Source organism: Pelmatolapia mariae, linkage group LG14, assembly GCF_036321145.2.
Source record: "Pelmatolapia mariae isolate MD_Pm_ZW linkage group LG14, Pm_UMD_F_2, whole genome shotgun sequence".
In the NCBI taxonomy this organism is placed as follows: domain Eukaryota; kingdom Metazoa; phylum Chordata; class Actinopteri; order Cichliformes; family Cichlidae; genus Pelmatolapia; species Pelmatolapia mariae.
This window is the reverse complement of record NC_086239.1, coordinates 31,884,645-31,896,686: the sequence shown is the minus strand read 5'-3', so window position 1 is coordinate 31,896,686 and position 12,042 is coordinate 31,884,645. Positions and strand designations below refer to the sequence as shown.

Genomic DNA, 12,042 nt, shown 5'->3' with positions numbered 1-12,042 from the left:
GAGTCTTATTCATTAATTTTTCAAATTTGGAGCATTCAAAATTGCCCCTTCCTGCAAGCACGCTGTTTGACTGAACACGGGGAAAAATGATATGAGAGAAATAAATACATTGCTCGTAATGTTGAAGGAGACTATTAATGAATGTGTATCTCCATTGATGTCCCAGGGCACAAACTAAGCAGAAATAGACTGCTTTTGAATTGCACTTTTGTAATCATGAAACACTGACAGTGTTGTTTACAGCACAGTAATGCCTGTGGATTGTAAGATGATTGGGCTTAATTAGTATTTTAGTTGCCCTACATTTGTATAGCTGTTTGTATGTCACTCTGGAAAGGAAGTACACTGTTGCAACCTTGTGAAACACGGCCTCAGCCAGAATGAATTATAATGTGCTCTCACCAGCCAAATCCAATTTAAAGGTGACAAAAAGTCTAGAGTTGATAAATTGGAATTGGGGTGAAAGGGAGTATAACATTGGACTGGTATGGAAGGGCTGGGGTGTTCATCTTTCAGTGTTTCTCACAGCATATTACCCATTTCATTTATGGTGTAGCTGCTAATACAATATCATTGGTTCAGTGATTGAAGATGAACTTTCCCTTTGAATAACAATTGATAAGAGGGAGAGATGCCAGAGTGAACCAGCAGAATGAGAGTCAAAGTCTGGATTGAAGAAATACTTTCTCCCTCACAAGTGATTGGATTTAGTAATGAGGTCTAAGGTGTTTTATTAGATGAAATTACTTCCAAATACAATTAAATGAAAGTTAACTGAATCTTAAACAGATACTCTTATGTGAATGGTGTAAATGTGCCCAAAGGATCCGGTCTTTGAGCCAAACCGTATTTTTGGAGAGAATAATAGTTGTGGTATTTTAACATGTCAAAGGTTAAAGCCTTTAAAAAATCATTTGGAATGGATTTTAAATGTTTCTGATTACGTCACTTTGATATTTTCCATCACATAATGCAAATGTTTTTTCCCTCCCTAGATTACACAGTGTGACTGGCTGCATCATTAACAGTTAAGGGCAACAGCTGGCTGATAATATACATTAGCTAGTGCTGTAGCTCATGCTTATAAAACATCTTACAATGTAGAAATTCACAATATTTGATGGGAGTTAATTTAGGCCCAGTGGTCATGCATGCCAGTCAGCTATTAAGCCTGTGGAAATGGGAAACTGCAATTTCTGATAAAAACATTTTAAACGCAATGGCATAGTGACACGACAACAATGATATTTTTGTTTTCTTACCTTGAGGCAACTGTTGTTGTCTTTTGATGCTATATCAATAAAATTATATTTTCACGTTTGACTTGTATTTCCATTGCAACTTGACTTTTATTAGACTTGTTAGACACCTATAGTTTCAAATGAACCAGATCATACCTGAAAAAGACTCCACTCTTCTTCATTATCAAGAGGTGCGACGTGATGAATCAACTTCTTTTTTTTATTTAACATAAATGAAACCGGCTGGCTATAATATGTTCCTATCTCCTGTGAGTGCAGAGCTGCATCTACTTGTAAATCTGCAATGCTGTTGCTTTAAGCATGTAAGGAGAGCTTGGGGAGCACAATACGTGTGAGCCATTTTGCCCTTCTTGGGTAACCATTTATATTGGATGACAGAATCCTTTTCCTGAGCAATAAGGATGACAAAATGAATGTAGTCCATTCAGCAGAGGTTGCCAGGGCTAAGTGTGGGAACACTTCCTCTTCATCTCCTACAGCCAAATGAAAAGCCTTATTGGCACAACAAATACGATGCCTGTGAGGCCATCAGGACAAACTGGAGGCGTGGAATGACACAGGCTTCATATGACGAACAGGGTGGGACACCTGGGAAGAAATCTCTGCTGTGCCAAATCACCAGTTAATTGCTTGGCAGAGGGCTGCAACTGTCCTTCTTCTGCCGTTTGTTGTGCCTTGTTGTAGAGCCAATGAAAAATGTTAAATTCAACCTTATGCTACCTTTCAGTCCAACAACTAGCTGCAGACTGGTTGAGCTTGAGGCAAGCTGTTCTCTCCCTCTCATGAACAGCTGCTTGTGGACTGCTGTCACGGAGTAATTTAGATTTTTGTAGCCCTTCTTGTTTCTAGTGTTTAGATTTATGGCTTTCTTTTTTTTACCTGCTGTTCTGATAAAGATCTCCTTTCCTTTGTGCTTGTTGTCTCTGTGTGTTGTCCACCTCTGCATACTATAATCCTCTTGGGAATCCATGACAACATGGCCATATGTAAGCATTTGAAGCTCATGCAACTTCCCTTTATTCTCTCTTCACAGAGAGGATGGGGGGAGTTTGTCATTGTGCATGTGTAATCCAAAGGCGATTCAGCTTTCACCGCTTTTATGTGTGATTCTGGATGCATAACACATAGAAGTAATGATGCTATGAGGCATTTTTTTGAAATCTACTCTTGGTCATTCCCTCAAGCTTGGTATTAAAGATAAGGGCATGTGTCTGGATGTGTTTGGGGTTTGATCTAAAATTGTGCGAGAGGAAAAGGAGTATTAAAATGACCTTTTAAATTCCTTTGAGAAGTTATAGCAGAGTAAAGTGAAACAACTAAAAAAAACCTGACATTCCATATTCAATTGAGTTTTACAGCTGCTGGGTAAAGTAAGACAAAATCTGATCTTTGCCCGAGCTATAATTTGTTCCATTTTAATTCAGGTCTGACAAATGAGATTTTTTTAAAACTGCATTACAGCCAAGGACAAAGGGATTTCTGTCTTTCAAAAACACTGAATATCATAAATCTACTCCAGTTTAACAGAACTATATGTAGCGTGTGCAACGTCTTTGGCATTATTATTGACACTATTTGTTTCAGTTACATCAGTTATGGCCAGGAAAAATACTTCACTTAAAAAAAACACATCTTCCAAGGCACAGCTTTCTGATTAGCCACTCCTATGGTAAAGGTAAGTCATTTGTAATTGTTCACCCTTGCCAACATGGTTTACTGTTATTAGACGACAAGCAGACGTGACCAAGCTGTATTTGGTGTTATAATACAAGTGATCACATTAAAGGATGCACTCTTGTGCTTCATTTTTGTGCATCATTTTTGGATCTTTTGGCTGATTATTGGGTTTTATGTTACTAGAATGAAAAACTTGATAGCATGCCAAAAAAATGGCAAAGATTTGGAACAATAAACACCTATGATCACCACTGTACTGTATTAAACTCTGTCTAGTTGCTAGTTAATGCTTTAGTCTGGGACTTTAAGAGAAACCTTCCACTTTTTACACAAAAAATAGTTTTTCTTATCGTCTGTGAAGGTTCTCAGTCATCCAGGTCATCGTAGTCTAAGGAGCTTGGAAAGAAAAGCGTCTGGACTTCTTTAAGTTCCTTGAAGACGCTTTTCTTTCCAAGCTCCTTAGACTACGATGACCTGGATGACTGAGAACCTTCACAGACATATTGCCGTACATTTTGGGAGGAACACCCTTCAACTGGTGCGGGAGTATGAAAGGGAATCAAGAAAACTAGCGGATTATAGGAACCATCTCCGTTTCAACCTGAGATGCAGACAAAGCAGAGTTGTTCCTAAGAGCCTGCGCCTTGGATCCACTGTCAAGGGACACAGAGCAGACTTGATTCTACAGAGAGCACAAAATCACCTACTAAGTGAAAGGATAAGACAGGTCCATATTACTATAGATGCCCTCCAGATCAAGATCAGCCAGACTCTGCAGGAACTGGAAACCCTTCTACCCTCTCCAATCCTAGAAGAGGTTTACAAGTTTGTGGACAAGGCTCAGCGGGCCCAACACTCTAAAGGAAAAGAAAGACAATGCAGGAAATTCCACACCTTGCTTTCAAAAACACTCACTCCTCAGTCTGAATCTACACAACTTCTTAAAGAAGTCCAGACGCTTTTCTTTCCAAGCTCCTTAGAGTTTTTCTTATCCAGTTGAATTAACATAGTCTTTTCACATTACAGATCGGCAGTACTCATAACCCTAACTCCAACATTAACATTATCATTTTATTATTAGCCATGGCCACTAGCCGCTACCCTAACAGTGGGCAAAAATAATAACTGCTTTAATGATGGCACCAATTATGCAGTTTTTCTCCAGAGTGTCTGTAACTCATAGAGGCCTGGCAGTTTTACAACTGCCTTGCCAAAGGGGTTTGAAAGAAACCATCAGGGGCTGTTGGTATAGGAGACCATCAGACAAAGTGCAACCACAACTTTGATCTCTCGAATTGTGGTTGCACTTTGTATAATTTTTCTTTGTTGTAACATCTCACACAACTTTGACATTTTGATTTGCATGATTACAAAAATGTAGGTCACAAAAAGCATTTTAATAATCAACTATTGTTAATTATTTCATGGTGAGTATTGTACTTAATCCCAAGAATACTCCAATTGACCTTTGACTGATTTAATAACAACATGCAGCAAAGGAAGGATCACAACAGTGCATAATTAGATTATAAACCTACTGGGATTCCTTAAATGAAACACAATTCCAGCAGTGCATCATGCAAAACTAAAACTTCTCTACACAGCGATGGTGTGACAAACCTGCAAAAAGGATAAAAGATTAAACAAGGCCTAGGTTGCAGGTAGGAACGAGAAAGTGCAATTGGTCACAACTAAAGCGATATGTATTATGGGCGAGAGTGCCAATGATATCTCATCCTGTCCCATAACAGGCTCAGTTAAACCTTGAGATTGTTAACCTTGCTAGATTCCCACATCCGATCCATATGTGTTGGATTGTCTCTGCATATTTGTCTAAAGCTGAACACAGCCCTCTTCTTATTTCATGCCAGCTGGCTCTTTGGCATGCGCCTCCTCATCCATTATGAGCATCTGAGTCTTGGTTGATTGTTGCCACCTCACAGGCTTCAGACAACACTAAGGCAAAGACCGGCATTCAGACAAACCACAGACCTGAGACAAGGGAGACAGATAAGCTTAATAGCTAGGCCAATGCATCCTTCATTTATTAGGCTGATTAGTGGTTACTGAAAGCGAGCAGCTCTGTGGTGAGTTGCCACAATGAAAAAAATTGATTTAGACCATATGTCTTTTGTAGAATTATCCCTTTCATATGCTGCTGGAGTTTAAAATTAGTATTCCTGAGCAGGACAAGTGAGAACAGAGCTGTCTTTTACTGTCTTCATTATGATTAACTTCACTTTTGGCTTCTGTGAGAAAAGGATAAATGTAAGCAGCAGGGTTGTAAAGAATGGTAATGACATCTGTGAGGCATGCAGAATGGAAACAGAATATTTTGTCAGATATGGGAAATATGAATAATGCAATTAATGGAAAGCTACTGCAGGTTGCATGTCAAAGGCAGATAGCAAATTGCTAATTTGATCTACAGCGCGTGGAGCAATGTAGAGCAATATACGGCATATACATGCCATAGCAGATTGTTAAAGACTTCTCCCCATTTCAGTTCCATCTCTCAGAAGTTCATGGTTCTTCATTCATGACATTTAATTGGGGCATTCAGTCTGGATCATAAAGGTCACAAAGCAAAATTGATCTTAATTGGCTTGTAGTAATCAAAATGCTGTTATGTGCTAAATGAATGCTCTAATGTGAGCATTAAAACATTCATTAGCTTGAGAGAATGAAGGATAATTACCAAGGATGCAATTACTGGAGTGAGCACCAATGAAAGCCCATTTAAGCCTCCATTCTAGAAAACACATATTTGATGGTGTGTCTGTTATCAGCAACTGAGTGACACTTACCTTTAAAATTCCAGTTGAACTACATATTATTATTATTCTCATTATTGTTATTACAATTATTATGACTGTAGTTCTGTATAGTTCATTCATATACTTAAATTATAAGATAAAATAAAGGACAGAAACAAACAAACAAAAAACATTTAAGTAAGATGTAAAAGATTAAAACATAGCACGATGTTAACTTCATAAATGTAAATGTCACATAATATTTTTCCTAATTTTCTTGGGGAACTAATTTTTACAGGTGAAGAGACATAGATTTGCTGTTACCAGCGTAATTGGCAGCAAACATTTAAAAAGTGCCTCATGGCCACAACTAATGTATTTCTTTGGGGACTAATGGGCTTTTAAGTGTACTCCTTTACCTCTAGCTTCACTGAAATGTGAATCTACCATTAGGGCACTCTACACTCAGCTAGGATCACTTCTGTGCACAGCTACTCTTCTATGTACTAAATGATGATCTGTGCCACACTGCACTCTAATGTATAAAAGCTACTTTCAGGTGCTCCCTTATTCACAAGGGGTCACCACAGCAGATGGTGCCACATGTTTGATTTGGTACACCTGATGCAACCTCAAAGGGATTTGAGCCTCCTCCTGGTCTCAGTCCAGTGAACTTTCATTTGTTAGCTAAATATGTAAACCACTGTACTATGAAACCTCTCATGTGTAACTTATATTAAGTATTTAGTGTAATTATCTGTTGTATTTAAAGGCCCTTAGAAGTTTAAGGCCCAACTGAAAGAAGTGAAAAGACTGCATTGTAAACTATTACAATTATATAATCCTGCTTGGTACTTGTTTTGGTCAGGATTTAATCTGGAGAAACTGACAGCATAGATGGAGGAAATCCCACAGTGTACGATCAAGTTAAAGCTAGTTAGTTGAGAAATGGACAAAAATATATTCAATCTCATTATTCACTGCATGAAGAAGGTACACAACATAGCTACTGGAAAAATTCCTCCCTCTTTGCTTAGCTCCCTCAAGTGCCGGAAATTAGTCCAATTTGAGTAGCATCTGCTCTGTGGGATCTTTGAAAGCACGGGCAATGACAATGGCCCTTTGGAACAAGGCTCTTTCCTTTTCTTAATTGCAGCCACATGTGTTGTGGGAAAGAGCCCCCTGCCTGCACCACTATAGACCTGGAACACATCCAGATTCGCCCACACAGTCACCGAGCGTGCACAGCTAGCAGCAAACACACTCTAATTGCAAAGAGTGGAGCCCCTGGCTGGAGAGCGGGTGGGGGTTAGTTGCCAGGATCCTGTGTTCTCGCTTAAGGAGAGCTAGTGCTTTCACATTTCAGCAATAGCTCAAAGTGGTTACAGGCCATTCAAAAAAGGCCAAATGGGGACACAGTACACATGTAACATATTTTGGCTGAACCCAAGAGCCATCAGCTTCCAAGACTAATGAGTAGATGTGGAATCTCATTTAATATCAGAACTGTCGGTGGATACTTAATTGTTTTGAATTAAAAACATTTTAACACCCCTCAGTGTTGTGGAAACATGAATGCCATGTGATGATTGCTCTTCGAGGCACTCGGCTTTTACTTTTATTTTTAAGGTCATTGCTATTCTAACCAGACCGTCAGTTCTTATGTGTGTCAAAACTGGGCATCAAATTATAGTTTCATGTGTTAAAACCATTTTTGGAACATATTACCTGCAGGCGATATTCAGTAAAGTATGCCTAGATTGTTAAAAGTAGATATCAAAAACTTTGGTTATGCCCATTGACCTCACTTTGGTCTTCCACTGGTATGGTTGGTAGTGCGAAGGACTGTCAGGGAAATGAGCCAAACATTACTTTGCATCAAAAGGGCAAAGCAACAGTATTCCCTGCCCTGAGGGAGAACTTGGGTGTCAGTTTTACTGATTTGAGACAGCCTTGGTAAGGCCTCCATCGCAGAAGATGTACTGCTGCCATGCTATTAAGCTGCCATCCTGCAAGGCTGGAGCATACACAAGGTCAGGGTGCAGATTTATGTTTGTGCCTTAGCAGAATGAACAGCGCAAGAGCTATCTAGGGTTTGGGGGAAATGAACCTTTTCATCACATTGATTTCCTAAAGCACCTGGAAAAAAGCTTTGTCAGCCGTTGGCATTTGGGTCTGATTGTGACAGATCTGGCCACATTCTAGGCCTCCAGCCTGGATTGGATTCTGGTAGTATGGTTTCCTGGCCATATGCCGTTTGAGTAATAGATAACCCCTGTCTTTGGGTTATTCAAACCTTTGTACATCTCATTCTATCAATATGTCATTGACCCATGTGTTGTGTAGTACCAGTGAATGTCTAACAAAAATGCATCAGTCATGACCATCTTTTATTCAACTATAAGTTGTTTGCCAGCTTTTGCATGGGTTCAGCCTATCAGAACAAGTATTTCGGCTACTGACATTTAGATATATTTCAATTCCGAATAGTAATATGGTGTTGTGCAGAAGATACAGAAAATGAGCTGTATCCAACTTGGTCCTTTAAATGTCATTTGAAATTATCACTGGTCTGTACTGTACTTCGGTCACTGTTTGGTATTTAAACTGATAGCCTACATCTATTGAGTAGCAGACTTTGTTAAGAGGTTGATTTTATTTCCACTACGTAATTTTTGCGAATAGCAGTCTTGAGTTTAATTGTCAGAATCCAACAAAATTGTGGTTTACCAAAGAAATATAAAGAAAGTCACCCTTGGAGTATAATAGAAATGATTGTTACTGCATTTGTTGAAAATATGTGTAAATAAGCCACTGTGGAGTTCTAAGGGTGCTAATGGTGCAGATTGGAAGGAGGCTAACTAATCACCATGGAGAATCAGGATTTTTAATTATTCTTGTCGCCCGTGAAGAAACATAATTTCAAACTGATCGTAGCTGCTGTGGTAAACCACAAATTATTCTGTATTTAAACGCCCAGATTGTGTGTTAGACGTAATTTTAACCAAAAAACACCAGCTTTCTCTGACCAGTTCCCTTTTACATAACAACAGCAGACCATTTATCGTCATCTCAGAGATGCTTTAAGGAGCGGGGGGGGGTTAAGAAGAAAAGTTGGCCTGTTTCTCCTGACTTTCCTCAGTGCGTTGCAGAGATAGAGGGATATGGGCCAGGGGAAGGCCTAGTACTGTATGTCATCTTGTTGAAAGCTTTGATCCTCCCAGCCCGTGCTGCCATATCTTTCAAGTTCCTGTACAGTGTTTGCTTAGACCCCATCACCTCTCCAATGTATCCATCCACCAAAGGGTTTGCTGTTTTCTGCCAGAGCCTCTGGGCATTTTCAGGCTCTGTAGTGAGGATGCTTAACTACAAAGAACATCAGGCAGCTTTGTTTCAGGATGCTGTTTGCTACAGTAAGACTATCAAATGTTTGTATTAAGCCCTGTAGCACATAATAAGCTTGCTGTCTGATGGCACAGACAGCAAGCTATTAAATTTTAATTCTTGCTTGAAGATTGTTTTTATTTACACAAGTCTTTATTCTTGGATTACAAAAAGTCTCTAGTAAGAAACTTCTTAGGGGCATCAATGTCTTTTTTCCCTCTTTCGTTTTTTTAGCGTGTGTGATTACACGATAATGATCATCAAATTATATGGTGTAATTGAAGCTGAAGAACAGCATTGTTGATAATGAACTATGCCTGTGTAAACCTAATAACCACTTCACCCAATCTAATTTAATTGTGTATCACATGTATGCTGTGTATGTTTATCACTAAAATCAAATGGAAATAACACCGGTGATTAATGATTTTTATATAGATTTGCTCTTTATCTGATAGGGCAGCACATTACATTGGTCACAATGATTAAATCCTAATCAGCACCTATTCCTGCTGCATTTTGCCAGGTTTTGCCTGTGTAGTACAATTCAATAGAGTTCAAATTGCTTCAAATGAAAAAGGGTGCAGGGAAAGCGCTGGCCAAGCCTCGGGGGACTGAGGATTAAGAATGTGCAATTTATTCAATGAAGGGCACTTTCCTTCCTGCCCTCTGTGGTTGGTCGCTTGTAGGAGCAGGTGATTTTGAATTTGAAATTGTATAGAAGATGACATGAACAAGATCACCTTTTTAACTATAGATATGTTTCTATGGGTTGGTCAGGGTGCGATCTACCCATTGCTTTTGTCACTGCTCATGTGTACAACACAGTCCTATCAGTGCAAAGATCTGAAAACATGTCCTTGTCAGTATTAAAATTTTGCCTTTTGCACTGTAACTGTTGCACGTCTCTGAGCACAAGCAGAGGCAGCTGCTAAAAGTGTAAATGATTACCCTCCAAAATATTTTAATCTCGGACTGTATTTTTTTCTATCGCTACGCTTCAGTGCGTCCCATGGATGCCTACTGTATTCTCGTTGAATGTGAATAAGCCTGTCAGCCTAGAATGGAAATCAAAAGAAAATGTTTCAAACCACTGGCCACAGTATGTGTTTGCAGCATTTGACAACTATTAGAAATAACTGAAAGCACAGTGTATTCTGCCTTGTTCTGGTAAAGGTCATCTGAATTTCATAGTACCTCTACACGTTTGCTGCCCTCACTGAAATTCAGTGTGGATTTGCTCATTAGTTAACTGTACGTCTTCTTTCCTCTGCCCTCTATGACTCTTTGTGTCCTCCTTTATTGCATAGCTCTGAGGGATCACAGAATTGAACTAGTTCGAGCCTCATCTCAGGAGCTCACCATCCGAATCAATGACGTCAGCCTGTCAGACGAGGGACTGTACACTTGCTCGCTCTTCACGATGCCTGTCAAGACCACCAAGGCCTTTCTCACTGTTCTGGGTGAGCATGTGCATTTTGGTGAAGTCTCCATAGGTGAATTACTTCTCAGAAAATAAACACCTGCACATGCTTTTAGTTTCTGACATTAAAAAACTGCACGATTGTAACATTGTCTGCTAGATGAAAAATAGTAATAATAAAGTTAAACTATCTTGTAAAGAAAGATGGATATCTGAAATAAATTATTTTTGTTGCTGTTAGAAGAAATCCACCTAGAACGCCCACTGAGATATTACTCAATGTGCATACAGTATTTTTTTAGTTGTTAGATTGTAGATTTACATTTCTGTGCACTGCAGGAGTGCCAGGACGACCAGAGATCACAGGCTTCACCAAGCCAGCAATGGAGGGGGACGTAGTCACTCTCACGTGCACCACATCAGGCAGCAAACCAGCTGCTACCATCCGATGGTTCAGAAATGACAAGGAGGTCCAAGGTAAGTGTGTGGAGTGGATTTAAGAAGCCATTGTATTCTCATTGTATTCTCTGTCCATTTCTATCTGTTAGTAGGTGTCCTTACTGTCAACTCACTCCGGTACTACATTTCTTTATGCTAAAATATTCATGTGTTTTTCCCGTGGCTGTATTTCAATAGTTCTATGAGTTGCATGGTGCATTGTCAGCAATGCTATTGTACTTGGAAGCTGTTCACTAGCTAACTTTTATTGATTCTAATTAAAAGTTAACTGTAAATAAAAAAAAAATCTCTGCATTCAGTGTTCATTGTCATAGAAATTAAATTAAAGATGCATTCAGTCAGTCGATTCATAAAAAGCAACAGCATCCAATACAACAGTTCTTAAAAAATATAAAAATGTCAAGTCTAACGTATCTTCTTGGACTTCAGTAAACAAAATTCCCGAAAATGCAGTTTCCTTTGAAATAAAACAGAAAAAGATCATCAGAAGATTTTAGAAACCCATATGTTTGTGTTTTGCTGAATATTTTATACAGTATATCTAACATATTTTCACAAGCTTTTAAATTTCTTCTTTTGGTTGAGTGACTCCTCCATAAACTGTACAATTACTGTATATTTTGATTTTAAGACAAAGAAGTAATAATTTTCTGAATTGATCCATTGCATTTCAGCTGTCTTTTGCTAATTGATTGGCAAGGAAAACCAGTTAAGAAGGGCACAAGAATGTGTAATAATACAAACCTGGAAAGAGCAGATAGCTAATTTAATCCAACAACCCCATTGAAACAGTGGAATATCAGATGGTAAACCATGATGTGCAGTGATTACAATAAACCAGCAGAAGTTTTCAGTGGTTCCACAGAATCATACAAGCTTTCACTTTCTTGTACACTGCTTTCCAAACTCTTTGAAACTCTGCACTTTGTGTTGTATAGCTTTTATCACCTTCTTACTTCTGATTTTAAGAAGCACAGGGAAGACAAAAACATTAAGAAATAGGAGTGGAATGTTTTTCCTCAATTTGATGGCTGAGATATGCTGTTTGGAGCTCTTTAATGTAATGGAGCCTGCTGTGGAG

The 12,042-nt window shown here is 38.9% G+C and overlaps 1 protein-coding gene across 3 annotated transcripts in view; it reads left to right on the top strand.

Annotated features, from left to right (window-relative positions):
- Nucleotides 1-12,042, top strand: part of LOC134641111 (cell adhesion molecule 2-like) — a 147,247-nt gene that overhangs the window by 120,363 nt on the left and 14,842 nt on the right. For all 3 annotated transcript variants that reach the window (XM_063493333.1, XM_063493332.1, XM_063493331.1), the window contains 2 exons: nt 10,390-10,542; nt 10,842-10,979. In XM_063493333.1, coding sequence (XP_063349403.1) covers nt 10,390-10,542; nt 10,842-10,979 — 291 coding nt within the window. The remainder of the gene's footprint in view (nt 1-10,389; nt 10,543-10,841; nt 10,980-12,042) is intronic.